Source organism: Pan troglodytes, chromosome 14, assembly GCF_028858775.2.
Source record: "Pan troglodytes isolate AG18354 chromosome 14, NHGRI_mPanTro3-v2.0_pri, whole genome shotgun sequence".
Lineage (NCBI taxonomy): Eukaryota > Metazoa > Chordata > Mammalia > Primates > Hominidae > Pan > Pan troglodytes.
The window spans coordinates 85209097-85232748 of record NC_072412.2 but is presented as its reverse complement, the minus strand read 5'-3'; the positions used below and the strand labels follow the sequence as shown (position 1 = coordinate 85232748).

The window sequence follows — 23652 nt, the reverse complement described above, 5'->3', positions numbered from 1 at the left end:
CCATCAACACCAAATACTGGCAAGGACACAGAGCAACAGGAACTCTCATTCATTGCTGGTGGGAATGCAAAATAGTACAGCTACTTTGGAAGACAGTTTGGCAATTTCTTACAAATCAGAATTCACATTTCAAAACACCCTTCTAATTATTTTAAGGTTACAAATACCTTCTCTTTCTGTTTCCCTCAAGTCTAAAATGATAATAATGCAGGTGATTACTTATTATCATGGCATGCTGATGTGAAGATTCACACACGGTACAAATAGCTAAACCTCAGAAGAAAAGTTTTCTAAACAGGATCAAATAAGAGCCCATTACATTTTGAAGTACTAAAATTTAAGGTCATTTCCATAGACTGTCAATTATCCATAAACTTTTCATTTCTAGTATTTGGCAAATAACCAAATTCTGTTCCATTCTCTTAGAAAATTTCTTAAAAATAAGATCAGAGATATGCACATTAGGCATGTATCTGAGGCATTTTATGGTAACACTTTAAAAGGATTTTGAGAGCAAAAGCATTATTACAAACATTTCTTCTTTTACATTTTCTGAACAAGAATATGCAATTATCTTACCAAATTTAAGTGTAAACTTTTTTTAGGTTATGTGAGGTAAAACACTGAAAATAAAGAAGGAAAGAATTAAGCCACCAAAAGGTTTTAATTGAAATAGTCTTATTGATATTCACTGTAATTTTACTTGTGCAAGTTATATAACCTGAAATGCTTAAGTTATAATTAAACCACACTAAAAATAAAATCTATTTCTGGACCTTTTTACCCACAGTAGCTATTAGATATTTAAGAAACATGGAAAATATAGCCAGCTGCAATTTGAAAAACAGCCACTAGATGGTAGTGATGACAAACAAATCTATGCTTATCAAGCAAATAAACTCTAGGCCTATAGCCTGCCAGAAAAAAAAATCAGGAAATACAGGTAAAAATATAAATTTACTGTTATAATGTTGGTACAATATTTGTAAAACAGGAAGCATTAAATATATAAGTTGTGGAAACAATTTAGTAAAAATTTAGTAAAATATATATTAAATCTATTAAATATAAATATATACATTTACATTATATTAACTAATATACTACCACTGGCTAAGAATAAAGTCATCCAGTGTGTCTAAGTTACCATGCATTTATAACACATCAGTGAAAGGGCTTCAAATCTAAAAAATTAAAATTAAAAAGAAGATACTGGTGGTAAGTGAAATAAATGGAGAAATAAGATTTCTGAGTTGCATAATTAGAAGGTGTCAAATAACATGTTTTTATTCCCCAGAAACAGGTATTTATACTAAAAGTAATACAATATATTTAGATCCTTTCCTTTCTAATTAAGGTTTCTTAAAAGGTATAATAACAATGAAAGTACTGAATGTTTAAGCTACTCTTTTTTGTAAACAAACTGTGAGAAGTTTGTTATTAAAATGTTATCAATATATAGGATTACCAGTTAAACCAAAATTAAGATAAAAACCAAGGTTCTCAAGACTAATATTACAAAACAGCACTCATTTATAACCACAGTTTATTTCCTTTTTATTATACCTAACATTATCTAACTAGAAATTGTAACTAAAACCAATTTAAGATTTAAATCTTGCATATACATTAGCTGGTTGACAACGTGAACATTACAATTAGTAAATTTGAGGAGCTGCCTGCCCTCCTTGCTCATTCCCCTCCCCCTCTTTTCTTCAGCAGATGAAAATAGAAGGGAAGCAAGAAACATTTCAAACTTGGAGGACAGGGTTTACATGAACTTTCAGACTCAAAAGTGACAACTCACGAAGGCTGTATTTTCTACTTTTTAAAGCCGAATTTGGCACTTTAAATAAGTAAATTATTTCTCGGTTTTATGATCATAATAAAGCTTTTAACTAAATTGAATTAAATCAGCATTCTATCCAAGAATGAAAGCTTTGTCATTTAACCAGATTGAGGGCAGAAATTAACTATATCATAGACTAATAAACTTACTTAAATGAATATTGGGTTTCTACCACTGGCTTTAGTAATTTAAACAGTTGATTGGGCATCTTATTATTTAATGAGTTTACTATGTCAATCCCTGTATTATGAATTGAAATAATGAAGACTTTGACACAGTCTTCCCTCAAGAAGATTAAATTTACTTTGTAAGTCAAATACTAAGAATTCTGCAAGATGTTAAAATGTTACTGTTTCTGATCTTCTAACTACTTAACATTCCCCCAAATAAGACTTATACTTTCATAACTGTCTGTCCCAAGTGACACTGTTCCAGTTGCCCAGAATATCTGTTTTTCCAATCCTTCTTCTAGCTTAAGGACACTCAAATGGAAATCCTCTGCCCCAAAAGTGGAATTTATAGTTTCATTCTATACGCTCCTACAGAGCTGAATGGGCACCAATATAGCAGTATTTCTCTTTAAAAATCTGAAATAGCTTAAATATGCTTATGTACTTTTACATGTCAGCATCTTCATAATGGCTGCAAGGCATAAATTTATCCAACAAGAGTTTAATAAATTCTAGGATTTGTATTTAAACATATGATCACAGTATTCATTAGTCCAATATCAGGAACAATTTACATTTTAAGAAAGGTAGACATATGCTAACAATATTTGCTTCTCTTCACTATGTTACTTTAATACGCATACAGCCAATTCATAAAAAAAACCCAAAATAGTTTAGGAAGATTACTTACTGAAAAATGCCAGCATGAAAATGCCATCATTCCCCACTCTGAGCTGGTCTGCATCACTGAAGTCATCTCTTGGTGGACACTCTTCCTCCTGAATCTGTAAATATGTAACATTAGAATAGCTCACTAAAAATTACAACTTTATCATCTTAAATGTAAGCATAAGAACTTCAGCAACATCTAATGTTCTCAATTTGTTGTATAGACAAATGCAATAATGAGTACAATGTCTGGCACAGAGTAATCAATAAGCATTAGCAAGTAATATTTTTTCACAGTCACATTTGAAAAGAGTAACTTTAAAGATAAACACAAAAAAGATAAAAGATGAATAACATCAAACTCATAAAAATGGTATCAAGAAGATACATATGACAGTGCTGCATTAGTAATGATTGGAAAATAAGAACTTTCATAACCAGTGGTGGAGTATAAATTGGTACAACTTCTATTGTTGGCAATTTTGCAATAATTATCAAAAATAAAAATGTGGATACCCTATGATCCAGCAATTCCAGTTCTTAAAATATACTGCACATATATATATATGTATACACACACACACATATTCCCTCTTATAAAAATGATGTATTAAAGATAATTCATTCCAGCAATGTTAATAAGAGCAAAAGATTAGATACAATCTAAATGCCCATCAACAGCAGACTATGTTAGGAGACAATTCTCCCCAAGTCTATCATGTTTCTACATGTCTTCCAGGTAGAGGCACTGGCGGCCTTTTTTCTGGAAAAGCTGCCGGCATTCGATGCCAGTCCCTCAAAGCAGCCACAGAGCTGTACACTGCAAAGCCTCAGGGGCAGAGCTACCCAAGGCCTGGGAAGCCCACCCCTTGTACCAGTAAGCCCTGGATGTGAGACATGGAGTCAAAGATTATTCTGGCCAGGCGTGGTGGCTCACACCTATAATCTCACACTTTGGAAGGCCAAGACAGGTGGATCACTTCAGGCCAGGAGTTCAAGACCTGCATGGTGAAACCCTGCCTCTACTAAAAATGCAAAAATTTAGCCAGGTATGGTGGCACATGCCTGTAATCCCAGCTACTCAGGAGGGTGAGGCATGAGAATCGCTTGAACTTGGGAGGCAGCAGCTGCAGTGAGCCGAGATCACACCGCTGCACTCCAGTCTGGGCGACAGTGAGACTGTCTCAAAAAAATATTATCTTGGAACTTTAGGATTTAATGACTGTCAGGCTTGGTTTCGGTCTTCCATGGGGCTTGTATCCCCTTTTGTTGGCCAATTTCTCCCTCTTGGAACCAGCATATTTAACCAATGCCTATAGTGCCATTTTATCTTAGAAGTAATTAACTTGTTTTTGATTTTACAGGCCCATGGGTGGAAGGGACTTGCCTTGTCTCAGATGAGGCTTTGGATTGTTGACTCTTTGAGTTAATGCTGGAATAAGATTCTGGGGGACTCTTGGGAAGGCATGGTTGTATTTTGAAATGTGAGAAGGACATGAGATCTGGGAGAGGCCAGGGACAGAATTATATGGTTCGATCTGTGTCCCCATCCAAATCTCATATTCAACTGTAATCCTCAACTGTTGGAGATTGGGCCTGGTAGGAGGTGATCGGATCATGGGGGTGGTTTCTAATGGTTTCACATCATTTTCCTGGGCGCTGTTCTCATGATAGTGAGTGTGCGCATTATTGTTTTTTCTGAGATCTGGTTGTTTAAAAGTGTGTGGCATCACCCCTCCACTCTCTCTCTTCCTCCTGCTCCAGCCATGTAAAATGGGCCTGCTTCCCCGTCACCTTCCGCCACAATCGTAAGTTTTCTGGGGCCTCCCCAGAAGCTGCTATGCTTCCTATACAGTCTGCAGAACTATAAGTCAATTAAACCTCTTTTCTTTATAAATTCCCCAGTCTTGGGTATTTCTTTATAGCAGTGTGAAAATGGACTAAAACGGTACACATCATCTCAGTTGAGTGTGAATAACTCAATTTTGTGAGGCCAAGTCTGAGAAGCTAGGGCTCTGCTCAAGATCACATAATTAGGAGGGTCAAAGTGGAACTTGAATCCAGGACACTGATGTTGTTTCCACACAATCATGGTAGTCTCACTAAGCATACTGCTATCCTGAAATAAAAAAACTTTCAAAACCATTTTATATTGCTTATTATTCGGGCACAAAGATCCCTTAAATTGTGCAATCATATATCATAGGTAAACTCAATATACTAAATTTAATGACTGGCCATGACTAAGTGCATATTTATAAAATTTTAAATAATTTCAAATTAATTCAAGAAATAAACATTAAAGCACAGTAAGAACAAAAAATTGTCAGTGTGATGGCAAAAATATATTTCATACTGTGTATTTTAAAACATCAGTCCAGGCCAGGTACAGTGGCTCATGCCTGTAATCCCAGCACTTTGGGAGGCCGAGGTGGGTGGATCACTTGAAGTCAGGAGTTCGAGACTAGCCTGACCAACATGGCGAAACCCATCTCTACTAAAAATACAAAAACAAATTAACCAGATGTGGTGGCGTGCTCCTGTAGTCCCAGCTACTCAAGAGGCTAAGGCAGGAGAATCATTCAAACTGGGGAGGCGGAGGTTGCACTGAACTGAGATTGCACTACTGCATTCCAGCCTGGGAGACAGAGTGAGACTGCGCCTCAAAAACAAAACAACCACCACCAAAAAATCAATACAGAAATTTTATCAAAAGTCATCATTTAGGAAAAAAAAAAAATTAAGACAAGATCTCACTCTCACCCAGGCTGGAGTGCAGTGGTACAATCATGGCTCACTGCAGTCTTCATCCGGGCTCACTACAGCCTCAATCTCCCGGGCTCAAGTGATCTTCCCACTTCAGCCTTCCAAGTTGCTGGAACTGTCTACAGGTGCATGCCACCACACCTAGCTAATTTTTTTTTTTTTTTTTTTAGTGGAAATAAGGTCTCGCTGTGTTGCCCAGGCTGGTCTCAAACTCCTGAGCTCAAGCAACCTGCTTGCCTCAGCCTCCCAAAGTGCTGAGATTACAGGAGTGAGTCACTGCAATATGCCCAAAGATGTCTTTTATAATATTAATAGAAAAAATCGAAACACAAACATGTGAAAATAATTGTTCACTCTAGAGGAATGGCCACTAAGTTTCAATAGCATATTGATTACAGGGAATTTAACTATTAAGTAACAGGGAAATATTTATATAAGATGTTTAAAAAATAAAATGGTATCTAGGCAATAATTTCAACTACATTAAACATTAATTTGTGAATCCTGAAATTGGTAAAGACATCAAAATATTTTAAAATAGAGAGCTGTAACAGAACACCTGTGGTGTTTTCCTCTTCCTATTTTCCCACATTGGCTAACACAAAGAAAGCATTCATTAACTTAATCAACTGTCATTGACTAAACAACAAAAATGTGCCTGATAAATAACTAGGTACTGGGAATGTAAATGCCAAGATCTCTGTCCTGGTGTTGCTTATGATTTATCTAGTCAAAAGACAAGTTACTGCAACAATTTAAAACAAGTTACAAAAAAAGAGCCCTACCCATTATAAGATGAAATGAGTCTACCTGAAGAACAAGCCATGTTCTAAACATCTAATAAAATTAATAGTTTGGAATTAGCATTTTTCATAGAAATATTAACAATGAGTTGTCATTTTCAGAAATCTACTTAACCATTCCATAACATACATGCAATTCTACACATCAGAAATAGGAAATAGTAAAAAACAGTAGTTTTAAAGTCTCTTGACTATCTATATTCTCCCAATGAGAGTTGATTTAGGAAACAAGCTTTCAACTCACCCAGCTGAGACTCATTTACAACTGAATGCACTCAAATGCTAATTCGATGAGACTTTTTTTCAATTTTTAAATTTTGTTTGTAATTGACAAAAACTGTATATATTTATGATGTATTACATGATGTTTTAAAATGTGTATACATTGTGGAGTGGCTAAATTGAGCTAATTACCATGTACAGTACCTCAAATATTTTTTTTTGTGCAAGAACACTTAAAATCTACTCTCCTAGCAATTTTCAAGCATTGACCAATTTTTTATCTCAATCAGGTAATGGAGGCTCATATGCAAACATTCATACTCTGCACAAAGAGGGTGCTGAAGCACTGGGTTAGGAAGCACTGGTAAATTTATAAGATTTTTTACAAGACCTAAGTTAGTCTCTTGTACACAATTCTATTAATACTTTGCTGTCGATGAAATTTTCCACAATGCTCACAAGCTGGGGTTACAATGATATCAGAAGCAGGTAAAAACAGGGAGCTTTTCTTTATGGACATGTTCCAATTCTGGCTGAGGATTACATTTACTTTCTAAAACAGGGTGCTGGAAATGATGACAATGAGGGAATGGAACAGTAACACTTCAGACTTTTCTCTCCAAAAGGGGTAAAATCAACTTTTCTCAAAGCACACTTAGTAAGACTTAATGCTTCCTACCTTGTCTTTAGAATTCTATCCTATTGTATGGAAGTTAGGGCAGTAAATGATCTATGGTCCATAATACTCTTTAAGGTCTCTGGGCAAACACCCCCTGAGAAAAGGAGTTATTGGGACTTTCATAGCTAGAGAGGAAACAATCTACTTCACTGAGAGATGTGCATGTTCATTTACAAATATATGTGTTCTAAGTAACCGAGAACTGATTTAGACAAAAATACCCTATTTAGATCTATCCTCCTTCTCTATGATGTTCCCCTCAAAGCAACAAAAATTCTTGTTGACTCAGCTATATTATGCCACTGTGTTAAGAGACTTACTTTCCTCCTCTGTGAAGGAAAAGGCATAAAAAATAAATTCGGAGTTTACTGTCTTTACCTTCATAACTGTGTCCAAAGCTATTTATGTTGACGTTTAACCCTGTGTGTGCTGGAAGAGGGTAGTGGGAGCAGGCATAAATAGGGTTATTGCTGATAAAAGAAACACATTCAGGGCACATGCTCTTCTCTCAGAGGATCTGCTCGCTGGGCTCTGACCTCATAGCAGCTAGAGGAGAATGCCATACATGGAAGCACATCTCTCTCCCTTGACTCCTCACCTAATTCTAGCTTTCCTGGGTGAACTGATTTTTTTGTCTTTTTCCTGAACAAAATGGGGTGAATCCAGGGATCTGAAATGGCATCTCTGAAGTCTGAAGCAAGAAAAAAAAGGCAAAAAATTCTAGCCCTCCTTGCAGCCACACTAAAATGTAAATAATTTCTGCCTCTTACCTGGCTGCAGAATAGTAGATGTGTATGTATCTCACTGACTCTCCATTACTGAGACAGCCACTCCGTTTACCAGAGCAAAGAATAATATACATGTATCTCATTAACTCCATTACTAAAACATGTAGATGAGGAAGACAGAATGCTTGATCATCATTCCAAAATTCTAGAGTAGAATATGTTATAAAAAAAAAAAAAACAAAAAAACAGCTGACAAAAATAATTTGAAGGCCTTGTAACATTTCTCTGTGTTTTTTGGCTACCTTGAGTTCTTTCACAGTCACTAAACTGGGTATGCTAATATAGAAAACATAAATAGAAAAAAAAGATGATTCACAATTAAAATGATAGGCCATGGAATTCAAACTATGTAAGAAGAGAAATAAGTACATGGACAGCAAAGAGGTCAATGGACTTGAGGTCCAGGCAAAGAGAAGAACTTTCCAAGTGGTGGTAACCAGAGTGAGTGAGTTAGGATGGGAAGTGAAGGCTAACACATGAGGGGCCTGAAATCAAAATTTAGGAAGGGATAAGCGGGGAAGAGCAATAGAAAAGAGGAAGTCAAGGGATAAAGAAGGTGAATTTAACTAGGAGAATGCCAATTTCAACAAAAAGTGACCACACACATAAGCAACAGTAGAACAAATACAGTAACCCTTCAACAATACACGGGTTAGGGACACCGACCCACCTGCATGCAGTAGAAAATTTGAGTATAACTTTGACTTCCCCAAAACTTAACGACTCACAGCCTATTGTTAATTAGAAGCCTTACTGATAACATAAACAGTCGATAATACATAAACTAGTATCTACATGTATTTTATGCATTCATGACAGGCCTTTTCTTAATTTTTTTGATATTTCTAGGCTATGCAATTTGTCCCAAGTTTTTTCAAACTGCTGCAGATCTCCAAAATATTTTTCCAATATATTTATTTAAAACAATCTGCATACAAGTAGACCTGTGCAGTTCAAACCCATAATGCTCGAAAAAAATCTACATACACACTTACACACAAAGAACTGTTTTTAGTATTACTAAATGTATATATCAATTAACGAAAATAATTTTATCAAAAGAAATGATGAAATTTTCTTACTCTTTGAGATGTTTCTGCTGCTGCAGCTGCCATTGCAGCAGCTTTAGCCTTCTCAGCTTCATCGTATGTAGGAAGAGAGGTAGCAACGCTATAGGGAGGTGGCACGGGATAAAACTCACCGTAAACTTCTGTATCTGAAGAAAGAATTCAAAAAGAATAACCAATAAAATCTATTTAATTTTGTAGCCATAGCCATGACTTAATAATTTACAACTGGCCACTAATACAGGACTACTATTGCTATTATAGTCCTATGTTATAAGCTATAAAATATATAAATTACTATTACAATCATATATCTTATTTTAGTCCAAATTTATTATAAAGAGAAAGAATGGATAAATACCATTTAAAGGCTAATACACTAAACAAGAACCTCTAGAATGAAATTCTGAAAAAGAGTGCCAGACAAGAGAAGTAAGAATCTCATAATATATGAGTATTCTCTATGTGCTTATTAGTATGCACAAAGAACTTAGTTTACTTGCCCACTATCTCACAGCCAAAAAAGCAAAAAGAAAAAGTAATAATAATAATAACAAACATTTACATAGTACTAACCATTTCATATATCACTTCTGTATACATTGATCTTAGCATCTCTGAGGTTCAGGAAAGTTAAGTTACTTGCACAATATTAAACATTTAAGTGGCAGACACAGGAAGCTCCTGCCCCCAAATACTTTGCTCCGATAACATACAAGGGGTAATTTTTTTACACATCTTGATTTCAGCAACTGCTCTAATCTCTTAAGCAAATTCAGTATTTCCCTTTGCTAAAAGATTGAAGTTTTACTTTTTTCACTCTTGTCCCTTTCTCTTCCCATTTTTCCTTTATCCAGCTAGTTCTTTAGATTTCCTTTTATAAGTATTTTTCGCCCCAATTTTTGAAATATAATCTCCAGAAATACATTACAATAGAAAATACAGACTGCTTATTTTAAAAATAAAACCCATCACTTATTACAACATAAGTAATAAAGTAAAGTGCTATACAGGTCAATCAACTCATTAGACTTATGCTAGAGTCACTGACACACACACAAAAAAGGTTCTAAAAGTAGCATACACCACACTGTTTGACATCACTTTTGTATTTTCCTCCATTATAACAACAGTAGTTTTATATAAGCATACCTGGTTTTATACACTTTGCTTTAGTGCATTTTGCAAATACTGTGTTTCTTACAAACTGAAGGTTTGCGGTGGCAATTCCACATCGAACAAGTGTATCAGCACCATTTTTCCAAGAGCATGTGCTCACTCTGTGTCTCTGTCCTAGTACTTCTAGCAATATTTCAAATGTTTCCAGTGCTACTATTGTATCTTTTATGGTGATCTGTGATCAGTGATCTTTGATGTCACTATTGTAATTGTTTTGGGGCACCACAAACTGTGCCCATAGAACACAGGAAACCTAATTGATAAACACTGTACGTGTTTTGTCACACGTCTCTCACTCTAATTCAAAAGCTAGAAACAATCAAGCCTAGCAAGGACAGCATGGCAAAAGCCAAGACACACCAAAAGCCAGACCTCTTGCTCCAAACAGCCAAGTTATGAATGCAAAGGAAAAGTTCCTGAAGGCAATTAAAAGTGCTACTACAGTGAACACATGAGTAATAAGAAAGGGAAACTACTTTATTGCTGATATGGAGTAAATTCTAGTTCCAGTTAGAAGATCAAACCAGCCACAACATTCCTACATGCCAAAGCCTGGTTCAGAGCAAGGTGCTGACTCTCTTCAATTCTATGAAGACTGAGAGAAGTGAGGAAGGTAAAGAAGAAAAGTTGGCAGCTGGCAGAGGTTGGTTTATAAGGCTAAATCAAAGAAGCCATCTTCATAAAAGTGCAACATGAAGCAGCAAGTGCTGACGTAGAAGCCGCAGCAAATTATGCAGAAGATCTAGCTAAGATCATTGATGACGGTGGCTATGCTAAACAACAGATTTTCAATGTAGATGACACAGCTTTCTACTGGAAGATGCCTTCTAGGACTTTCATAGCTAGAGAGGAGTCAATTCCTGGTTTCAAAGCTTCAAAGGACAGGCTGACTCTCTTGTAAGGATTTAATTCAGCTGGGAACTTTAAGTTGAAGCCAATGCTCATTTACCATTCTGAAGATCATAGAGCCCTTAAGAATTATGCTCAGTCTACTCTGTGCTCCATAAATGGAACAACAAAGCCTGATGACAGCACACCTGTTTATAGCATGGTTTACTGAATGTTTTAAGTCCACTGTTGAAAGCTCAGGAGAAAAAGATCTTCCAAAATATTACTGCTCACTGACAATGCACCTGGTCACTCAAGACCTCTGAAGGAGATGTACAAGAAGATTAATGTTGTTTTCATGCCTACTAAGACAACATCCATTTTGCAGCCCATGGATCAAGGGGTCATTCTGACTTTCAAGTCTTATGATTTTAGAGCTATATTTCATAAGACGATTGCTGCCACAGATAGTGATTTCTCTGATGGATCTGGACAAAGTAAACTGAAAAGCTTCTGGAAAGGATTCACTATTCTAGATGCCATTAAAAACATTCAGGATCATGGGAGAAGGTCAAAATATGAACATTAACAGGAGTTGGAAGTTGATTCCAACCCTCATAGATGACTGAGGGGTTTAAGACTTCAGTGGAGAAAGTAATTGCAGACTTGGGAGAAACAGCAAGAGAAGTAGAATCAGAAGTGAGGCCTGAAAATGTGACTGAATTGCTGCAATCTCATGATAAAACTTAAATGAATGAACAGTTGCTTCTTATGGATGAGCAAAGAAAGTGATTTCTTGAGATGGGAGATACTCTTGGTGAAGATGCTGTGAACATCGTTGAAATGACAAAAAAGGACTTAGATTACATAAGTTTAACTGACAAAGCAGTGGCAGGGATTGAGAGAATTGACTCCAGTTTTGGAAGAAGTCCTAGTGTGGGTAAAATGCCATAAACAGCACTGCATGCTACAGACAACTCTTTTGTAAAACAAAGAGTCAATTGGTGTAGCAAACTTCATTGCTGTCTTATTTTAACAAATTGCCACAGCTGGAGCTGGGCACAGCAGCTGGCACCTGTAATCCCAGCTACTCGGGAAGCTGAGGCTAAAGGATCACTTGAGGCCAGGAGTTTGAGACCTGCCTGGGCAACATGGGGAGACCCCACCTTTAAAAATATTAATTTTTTTTTTTAAATAGCTGTCCCTGTAGTACCAGCTACTCAGGAGGCTGAGGCAGGAGCACTGCTTGAGCCCAGGGATCTAAGACTACAGTGAGCTATGAAAGCGCCACTGAATCCTGTCTCTAAAAAAAAGAAAAGAAATTGCCATAGCCACCCCAATATTCAGCAACCACCACCCTGATCAGTCAGTAGCCATCAACACTGAGGCAAGATCTTCCACCAGGAAAAAGATTATGACTCACTGAAGCTCTGATCATCATTAGTATCTTTTAGCAGTAAAGTTTTAAATTAAGATATGTACATTTTTTAAACATAATGCTACTGCACCCTTAAGAGTATAGTGTAAACATAACTTTTGTATGCACTGGGAAACCAAAAAATTCATATGACTCTCTTCACTGAGATATTCGCTTTACTTCAGTAGTCTGAAAATGAACCAGCAATATTTCTGAAGTATGCTTTTATTTTTTTACATTTGTTTACAATTTTGTCTAACAGAATTTCTTGCATTTTCAACCTAAAAATACATTTTACTCTAGCAATACTTCTACTGTATTTTCATGCATATAGGTCTTAAAACAATTTTTAGTGCTATCAATAAGAGCTAAGGACCTGAAGTTAAGTCATTTTTAATCTAATCACATGGAATTGGTACTAGCAGTATAATACTGAATGTTACCAAACACAAGAGACAAGAGTCAAATTCTTAGAAAAGATTTATTATCAGGATGTAAAAACGTAAGTGGTCAAGTAAACAGATTTCTTTAGTTCTGAAAGAGTAGAAGCAAAATCTAAGTAAAAACAGTGTTTACAAATTTTAAGGCAGTAACATTAAAACTGTAAATTTTAAAAACTGGAACAATGGCACACATTATCCAAGGAGATGTGATTTTTTATAATAACAAGAATGTAAATTTCTGAAAGGTTTTAATACTCAAGATAGAAAAAAAAAAATCCCTACCACTAATAGATGAAAGTTGGGTAAGAAAACTCAATTGCTACAGCTTTAATTTTCACTTTTAAATTTTACTTATTTTTATCTACCCTTTTAAAAGAGTGGTTCTCAACCAGAGGATTTAAAGTCTGGCAAGCTCCAGCTCCAAATCCTCCTCTTAGAAGTTGTGTGACCTCAAGCTAATCACTTAAGCACTATGAAGCTCCACTTTCTCATCCATAAAACTGACACAGCAGGGCTATTACTTGCTATTATGGGATAAAATAGAAGAGTATTCAAGAGGACTCTGTAAACTGTGAAGCATTACACAAATGTCACGTATTATTATTTATGTTACTCAGATCTATAAAAACTAGCCAAAAAGTGACCTAATGGAGAATATAATCTCTGCAAAATCTAGCAGAGCTCATGTTTAAAATACAGTCATGCATCACTTACTAACACAGATATGTTCTGAGACATGTGTTAAGCAATTTAGTTTTTGTGGAACATCATAGAGTGTACTTATATAAACCTAGAGTGTAGAGCCTACTACATAACTAGGCTATATGGTATATAGCCTATTGCTCACCGACTACAAACCTGTACAGCATATTACTGTACTGAATACTCTAGGCAACTGCAACACAATGTTAAGTATCTGTGTTATATAAATACATCTAAACATAGAAAAAGTACAGTAAAAATATGTTCTAAAATATTATAAAGTGGCCGACCTGGATAGGGCACCTACAATGAACAGAGCTTAGAAGACTGGAAGTTGCTCTGGGTGAGTCAGTGAGTGAGTGACGAGTGAACGTGAAGGCCTAGGACATTACTGTACACTACCGTAGACTTTATAAACACTGTACACCTAGGCTACCCTAGATTTATTTTAAAATATTTTTCTTCCTTCAATAATAAATCTCAGCTTTCTGTATTTTTACTTTATATACTTTTAAATTTAACTTTGTGACTCTTTTATAAGAACACAGCTTAAAACACAAACACATTGTACAGTGTACAAAAATATTTCCTTTTTTATATCCTTATTCCACAATCTTTTTTCTATTTTTTAAATTTTTTAAACTTTTTTTTGTGTGACAAGGTCTCATTCAGTCACCCAGGCTGGAGTGCAGTGGCACATGGCTCACTTCAGCCTCAACTTCCCAGTCTCAATCAATTGTCTCACCTCAGATTCCCAAGCAGCTGGGACTACGGGTGTGCATTGCCACACCCAGCTAATTTTTGTATTTTTTGTTGATGGGGGTTTCGCCAAGTTGCCCAGGCTGGTCTCAAACTCCTAGGCTGTGATCCTCCCACCTCAGCCACCCAAAGTACTGGGATTATAGGCATGTGCCACCGTGCATGGCTAGCTTTTTTATTAAAAACTGCAACACAAACACGCACACTAGCTTAGGCCTACAAAGGGTCAGGATCGTCAATATCATTGTCTTCCACCTCCACATTTGTCCCACTGGAAGGTCGTCAAGGGCAATAACACACATGGAGCTGTCATCTCCTATGATAACAAACGCCTTCTGGAATACCTCCTGAAAAGATCTGCCTGAGGCTGTTTTACAGTTAATTTGTTTTTTATAAGTAGAAGGAATACACTCTAAAATAATAATTAAGATTAATAAATATACAAATCAGTAATATAGTCATTACCATTATCAAGTATTATATACTGTACATAATTGTATGTGTTAGACTTGTACACAACTGACAGAGTATTGGATATGTTTACACCAACACTGGCACAAACACTGAGTAGTGCAACCTTACGACAGCTACCATGTCACTAGGTGACAGAAATTTTTCAGCACCATTGTATACACATGCAGTCTGTTGCTGGCCAAAATGTTGTTATGCAGCATATGACCATCTTTAAAGAAAGTGAAAACAACCCAATTACTATACCATCCAGACTAAGTGATTATTTTTAACATATTTTGGAATTTCCTTTACGTGGAAATGTTCATCTATTTCTTAAATAATGGGGATCATATCATATATGTCATTTTATATTCTACTTTTTAAATTTGCCATTTCAAAGTGTGTGATATCAGTAAACAGCCTTCAAAAAACCTAATTTTAATGTTTATGCAATATTTAAACATACTATCATTTGAAAATGTATTTAATGATTCCCCTATTTTGAGCATGTGTGATGCTTCCATTTGTTAGTTATTAAAGTCACTTGCTGTCTTCGCTTCCTCTCTACCTGTGCTCTTTTTAACCCATTATATGCTAGGTTTCTATTTGTAACACTCCAAAGAAACCATTATGGCAAAAGTCACCAGTGACCTTCAAATAGCCAAAATCATAGGACACCGCAATTATAAAACATGACTGTGGACTTTAGAATTAGATACATCTGAGTTCGAATTCTGTCTTTACCACTGAGAAGCTATGTGAACACAGGCAAGTTATTTAATTCTCCATGATTGTTTTCTCCTCTGTAAAATGAACCTCATTTTTACAGATGTGATTTACTCAGGATGGCTGGAAAATCAGATGAGCTATATACCTAAGAACTTGGGAGAAAGGGCAGGTATGCAGTAAGCACACAGTAAGTGCTAGGTATAATCTTTTTAAATTCTTGACCAGCCACGTCTTTTTAAAATTCTCTCCTCTCTTGGCTTCTAGAATATTCTTTTCAGAGTCCTCTCCTACCTGCCTAATAGTTCTTCTTTACTTGTGTTGCTAGTCTTCAAGGTTCTTGTGTTACCCTTTATCTAACTTCATTCTCCTGAAGGTCCTTGGATGACTCTATCCTAGTGTTTCTCATAACTCTCCAGCTTCTCTTTTGTTGACCTGCTAATATTCCCCTACTCACTGTTAAATGTTGTAGTTCCTCAGCATAGACAACTTCTTCCTCCTCTCTACTCTCTTCCTTGCTATTTCATTCATGGATTAAGAATTCAACTACCAACTATACACAGTTGATTTACAACATTTATTTCTAGCCCAAACCTCTCCTCTGAATTTCAGGCTTATTTGATGTGGGTCTATTTGTTATCACTTGACTGCCTATTTGATATATCCTCTTTAGTTCTCAAAGGCACCTAAAATTCAACATGGCCAAAAAATAACATTTTGATCTTCATTCCAAACCTGCTCCTTTTCAGTAATACTTGGGCATCATTCTTAACCCCTTCTCCCTCATCCTTATCCAATCTGTCACCAAGGCATTGATTTTTACTTCCCACATATTGCTTGAATCCGCATACTCTTCACCACCAGCACCCTAGTCATACTACCAGCATCTCCTGTCTGAAGTTTTAGCAGCTCCACCTCTTCTCTCCATCTGCTAAGAGCATAAGTTATAGATCTCACTAATATTGCTAAAACTTCAAAATATTCACAAATCTAAAACCAGAAGAGATTAGAACATGGCATGAAAACTGTGTATTTCAGAACATGGAGATGGCCTAGCTTAAAGACATATAATAACATATTTCGTTTCATCAAAAATTAAAAGAGAAAAACCATATACAATAGTTCTGCCTTATGCACGGTTTTGCTTTCCACAGTTTCAGTGACCCCAAGGTCAACTGCAAACCAGAAATATTCAATAGAAAACTGTAGAAATAAACAACTCATAAGTTTTAAATTGTGCATTGTTCTGAATATCATGATAAAATCTCACACCAACCCACTGTGTCCTGGCCAGGATGTGAATCATCCCTTTGTCCAGTGTATACACGCTGTCAACACTACCCACCCATCAGTCATTTAGCAACTCTAGGTTATCAAATCTACAACTGAAGTATTGCAGTACTTGTATTGAAGTAACTCTATTTTACTTAATAATGGCTCCAAAACACAAGAGTAGAGATGCTGGCAATTCAGATATGCCAAAGACAGCCATAAAGTGCTACCTGTAAGTGAAAAAGTGAAAGTTCTTGCCTTAATAAAGAAAAAAAAACGTAGGCTGAGGTTGCTAAGATCTACAGTAAAAACGAATCTTCTATCTGTGAAATTGTGAAGGAAAAAGAAATTTGTGCTAGTTTTGCTGTCACATCTCAAACTGCAAAAGTTTTGGCCACAGTGTGTGATAAGTGCTTAGTTAAGATGGAAGAGGAAGTAAATTTATAGGTGAAGGACAAAAGCAGAAACATGTTCCAACTGATGGCAATGTGTTGCACCAGAAGGCACTGAGCCTATACAAAGATTTCAGCAAGGAATCTCCTGAAACCAGACACTGAGCCATTTACTGCAAATAAAGAAAGGTCACACAGATTGAGGATTAGGTTTGGACTAAAAAATATAAAATTACTGGAGAGTCTGTGTCTGCTAATGAAGAAGCTGCTGTCACATGTCTGGCAGAGTTGAAGAAGCTGATTAAGGAGAAAGGATACCACCCAAACAAGCTTTCAATTGTGATGAAACTGGGCTCTTCTGGGAGAAGATGCCTGAAAGAACTGACATTTATCAAAGTACAAAGGAGCCATCAAGGCATAAAACATGGAAGGACAGATTAACTCAGGTACCGTGTGGAGACACTGCAGGGCATATGACAGAGCCAAGCATAGTGTACAAAGTGAAGAATCCATGTGCCCTCAAAGAAAAAATGAAAAATTATCTGCCCAAATTCTGGCAACATAATTAGAAAATATGGGTGACAGCTATCTTGTTTATGGAATGTTTCCACCAATGCTTCATCCCCAAAGTGAAAAACTACTTGGAAGAAAACAAGTTGAAATTTAAAGTCCTATTAATAATAGACAACGCAGCTGACCATCCTGAATCTGTTTGCTATGAAAATGAAAATGTCAAGGTTTTACTTTGACCTGCAAATATAACCTCATTGCTTCAGTCCCTTGACCAGTGCATCATCTGGTCAGTCAAGGCTACATATACTTGCCTAGTATTTAATCACATTTGATCAGCAATCGATGCAGACCCTAACATGACATAATACAGTGCTGGAAATCACTATTGCTGATGCAGTAGCATTCACCAAAGCTGCAACTGATGAATTAAAACCAGAAACTGTAGATGTCTCCCTGAAGAATGTTTGGAGTAAAGTTATGAATGATTTTAAAGGCTTCTTGGGGATCAGCAGAGAAGCTAGGAAAATCACACAGCAAGACAAGTTGGTGGAGAAGGATTTGCCAATATGCTTGATGAAGAAGTAGAAGGGCATACTGATGGCCATCAAGAAGTGTTAATAATGAGGATATGGAAGAGTTAGAGTCAACTACAGAGGAAGAGGAAGATGAAGAAGAAAATGAAGCAGAATCAGTAACGTGGCCATTACCAAAATCTGCTGAAGTGTTTCAAATGGCACGGACATTAAATGTCAAAATTATAGAATATGATCCTTAATGGGGCACAGTATCAAAGTCACCCATATGATCACTGAAGCACTACAACCTCTGCAGCAATACTTCAATGAGTTAATAAAAAAGAGACAACAACTTCCAGTTACAATGTCCTTCCAAAAGGTTTCAGCAAAATAACCTCCAACTATAAAGGATCCATACTAATCGACATCGTGATGGTTTTGCAGTCCAGGATCACCTGAAGTAGACAATCCCCCTTCTGACATATCATCAGAAGATCAATAGTAGCCTTAACACTACATCACAATGCCTATGTCATTCACCTCACTTCATCTCATCATATAAGCATTTTATCATCTCATATCATCACATGAAGAAGAGTGGGTATTCCAAGAGAAAGAGGGACTACATTCACATAACTTTTATTACAGTATTGCCATAACTGTTCTAGTTTATTATTAGTTGTTGTTAATCTCTTACTGTGCCTAATTTATACATTAAACTTTATCATAAGTATGTATATATTTAAAAAACACAGTATGGGCTGGGCGCAGTGGCTCATGCCTGTAATCCCAGCACTTTGGCAGGCCGAGGTGGGCAGATCACCCGAGGTCAGGAGTTCGAGACCAGCCTGACCAACATGGTGAAATGCCGTCTCTACTAAAAATACAAAATTAGCCAGGTGTGCTGGCACATGCCTGTAATCCCAGCTACTTGGGAGGCTGAGGCAGGAGAATCGCTTGAACCCAGGAGGTGAAGGTTGCAGTGAGCCAAGATCACGCCATTGCACTCCAGCCTGGGCAACAAGAATGAAACTCCATCTTAAAAAAACAAAAACAAAAACAAACAAACAACCAACAGTATGTATAGAAAAAACACAGTATTTATAGGGTTCAGTGCTAGCTGTAGTTCTAGGCATCCACTGGGGTTCTGAGAACACATCTCCCTTGGATAAGGGGGCTTGCTGTAATTTTAAAATCAGGTACCAAAAGAAGACTCCAAGGTTTCTGGCCTACTGAAGCCATTTATTGAAATGGGAGAGACTGTAGAAGGAGAAGGTTTGGTGCTACGGGGAAGGGTAAGTATGCAGTTGTGAGAGTTTTAAAAGTTAGTCTTCAAGTTCTTTAAAACTCCTCTCATCAAGAAGTAGAGATGAATTCCTCTCCTCTTGAATAAGGACTAAACTTAGTGACTCATTTCTAACAACAAAATATGGCATAAGGGATACCATGTGACATTTGAGACAGTATCATAACAGGTGATAGAGCTTCCATCTGACTTTCTCTCAGAATGCTTGTTCTTGGAACCCAGCCACCATCTACTGAGGAAGCGTAAGCCACAAGAAGAAGCCACATATAACTGTCTTGGCCAGTAGCCCCAGCTGTGGTCCTAGCTGAAGCCAGTATAAACCACCAAACTTGTGAAAAAAGAAGCTTTTGAGATAATTCCAACCCCAGCCACCATCAGACAACAGTCACATAAGACTCTAGGAGAGAAGAGCATAGTTCAGCCCAGTCCACTCCCAGAACAGTAAGAATTAACAGTAATAAATGATTGATATTTTACTCTATTACATTTTGGGTAGTTTGTTACACAGCAATAGCAATGGTAGTCACAACAAAGGGATCACAATTTCACTCTTAAAATTATTCATAGTATCTTTCATTACTCAGACAAACATCAGTAGGAAAACAACTCATTTTCTTTCTTCAAAATTACAATCAAATTAATTTTTTTAATCTAAGGTAGCAAAGTCTTATTATTATATTGTGAAAACTTGTAAAATATTGAAGAATTACTATTTAGCATATAATAAATTTTAACAGGCATCAAACCAGCTGTTAAATCTTATAGCTAAAGACAAAATTGTTATCAACATAAAAACTGTGCATAAAACTGGGCAATGAGCAAGCATAATCATCAAATAAACATTTTATACAAATAAAAGGAGTAGGCCAGGCACGGTGGCTCACGCCTGTAATCCCAGCACTTTGGGAGGCTGAGGCAGGTGGATCACGAGGTCAGGAGATCGAGACCATCCTGGCTAACATGGTGAAACCCCGTCTCTACTAAGAATACAAAAACGAAATTAGCCAGGTGTGGTGGTGGGCGCCTGTAGTCCCAGCTACTCAGGAGGCTGAGGCAGGAGAATGGTGTGAACCTGGAAGGCAGAGCTTGCAGTGAGCCGAGATTGGGCCACTGCACACTCCAGCCTGGGCAACAGAGAAAGACTCCGTCTCAAAAAAAAAAAAAAAAAGCGAAACAAAAACCAAATAAAAGGAGTAAGCATGTATTAGCTTCATTAGTGAGGACACCATGAAAAAATGATTTTCAGTAACTACACAAAAAAAGTAAATGAATTTGGTAGAAGAAATATTGAGTTTACACATTCCAAATGCAAAAATGGTAACCAGAGAAAGCTGGCATTAATTTGAGAGCAGGAGATGATGTTAAATACAGAATAAGATGAAAAGTTCTAGTGAAAAATTTTTTCTGTTAAAATATTTTTCAGTAACTGATTTTTAAAATGAAAATGTTTCATAATGAGTATACAAAATATTTAGAGAAGTTATTTAGAATTTATTTAGAAATTATTAGACTAGAGAAGTTATAATCACATATAAAATTAAAGAATCATCAGATAGTATACTAAATCACACTGGTATACAAAAGTGATCAAACTGAATAATTAATCATTGCTTAGGAAATAAAAATTGTAGCCAGAAAAATAGATTAGTTCTTTAGAGTGACCTGAATAAGATGAACAGTAGCAAACAGGAATTATTGCCTTGTATTCAGTAATTATCATATGTATGGGATATCACTACGTACACCCTTCACCTACAGTCACATATACCACATTCTCATTCACACTCACCATCATCTTGTTTTATGGTTATATAAGTAGGTACACATACATACATACACACATATATATGTGTGTATACATTTGTATATTTATATGTGCACACAGTATGTATATACATATATAAATATCCATGTGTATATATGTTTATAAGCCCATTAACAGACTTGATAATTACACAAAACCAAAATGTAAAAAAAAAAAGAACTAATAAAAACATTACTAGATGTTTCATACCTGAAGTTGTAGGTACTTCCACAGTAATACTGCTATACGGTGGAGGGGAAGAGTCAGTTTCAAGTGCTGGTGCTGAAGACGCAGCCTGCACAATCTGCGGTGCTGGGTTTGAAGTAGATGGCTGCTCTATAGCCGATGATTCTGAGTTATCCTCTTCATTAAGAAGCTAAGAGAACAAAAGAAAAAGAAAACATTAATGTAATGCTATTATTTTTTAAATTTTAAGCTGATTTTATCATTTCAGATACATTATCGCTTTTTGGCCAAACACAAAGGAAATGGCATTTTTAGATAGTATACAAAATCACACTAGTATTTCAAAGTTTTTGAAAAACAATTTGTAAAGACTTAGTTATTAAGTTCAGAATTTTCAGTTTCTTTACAATACAGAGGAAGGTCAAATTAAGAATTTATAAAGAAAATATCATGATTCAAAATAAATACAAATTCATATGATCCTAAAGTAGATATCAAAGGTCTACCACATCCCTTGGATAAGGGGGCCTACTGTAATTTTAAAATCAGGTACCAAAAGAAGACGCCAAGGTTTCTGGCCTATTGAAGCCATTTATTGAAATCAGAGAGACTGCAGAAGGAGAAGGTTTGGTGCTACGGGGAAGAGGAAGTATGCAATTGTAACAGTAGAGTTATTACATACTACAAAGAAAAGCAAAAATCCTAATAACATAGCCATGATACCATCTCTACTACCATCTCTTCATACTTATGAGCCTCCTGAAAAAATGTGTGAATCTAGAATAATCAGAAATGAAAGCTGAATTAATGAAATGGAATAAAACAGAAAAACATTCTAAAAATGTGGAGTACGCTAAGTAGGTTTTCCCAAGTACAAAAAAAATTACTAAAGCAAGGCTGGGCGCAGTGGCTCACACCTGTAATACCAGCACATTGGGAGGCCAAGGTGGGTGGATCACTTGAGGCCAGGAGTTTGAGACCAGCCTGGCCAACATGGTGAAGCCCTGTCTCTACTAAAAACACAAAAATTAGCTGAGTGTGGTGTCGCACACCTGTAATCCCAGCTACTCGGGTGGCTGAGGCAGGAGAATTGCTTGAACCCGGGAGGCAGAGGTTGCAATGAGCCAAAATTGCGCCAATGCACTCCAGCCTTAACATTGTCAAGGTGACAGAGCGAGACTCCGTCTCAAAAACAAACCAACCAACAAAAAAATTACTAAAGCAAAATAAGTTGATGTGTATATAAAATTCTAGCAAATGCTCTTCATCTCAACAAATTCCTTGAGAGTTAATAAATGCTAATAACATGTTGAGATCTTGAATTACTTAACTCAATCTCCACAACAACCTAGGAGATCCTAGGAGACAGAGACTGTTATTATCACCAATAAAAGAAAAACAACAAACAGGAAGTGCAGAAGCTAAAGTAACTTCCCATATGTCACAACAGTAAGAAAGGGTAGAGTAAGGAATTAAAGCCAAGCAGTGTGACTGAAGACGTTTTACTTCATTTATAGTAACCTTTGAAATGGCCATTCCTCACAAATTGGTAATAACTACATGCAGAAACTAAGATGAGTCAAAGGCATCAATACGATAAAAAGTGATTCATCAAGAAGTACTTTGATCCTTAAATATATTTGGCAAAAAGTCTTATTAAAAATTTTTAAGATACTTTTAAAACTGGAATCTCTATTTCAAAAGAAACTACTAGTTTTCCATATTATTTAATTTTCATATTTTAATTTATTCCTGTTACTCTAAGAAATTCAATGTTAAAAATAATCTCCCAAATAAATTTTGTCACAGAGCTAGTATACATACCAATTTGAATGTGATGTAGCAAAATGAACATGAATTTTGGAATTTAGAAAGAACAGCATGTTGGACTGGGCACAGTGGCTGGCACCTGTAATCCCAGCACTTTGGGAGGCTGAGGGAAGCGGACTGCTCGAGCTCAGGTGTTCAAGACCAGCCTGGGCAATATGGTGAAACCCAATCTCTACCAAAAAATACAAAAAATGGTCAAGTCTGGCATGTGACTGTAGTCCCAGTTACTAAGGAGGCTGAGGTGGGAGAATCACTTGAGCCTAGGAGGATGAGGCTGCAGTGAGCCGTGACCACGCTACTGCACCCCAGCCTGG

The 23652-nt window shown here is 36.4% G+C and overlaps 1 protein-coding gene across 1 annotated transcript in view; it reads right to left on the bottom strand.

Moving 5' to 3' along the window:
• The window catches only part of NDFIP2 (Nedd4 family interacting protein 2), a 77148-nt gene that overhangs the window by 13552 nt on the left and 39944 nt on the right, over nt 1-23652 (bottom strand). The window contains exons 2-4 of the mRNA XM_522688.9: nt 21533-21698; nt 9029-9162; nt 2711-2804 (exon numbers count right to left, since the gene is read on the bottom strand). Coding sequence (XP_522688.3) covers nt 2711-2804; nt 9029-9162; nt 21533-21698 — 394 coding nt within the window. The remainder of the gene's footprint in view (nt 1-2710; nt 2805-9028; nt 9163-21532; nt 21699-23652) is intronic.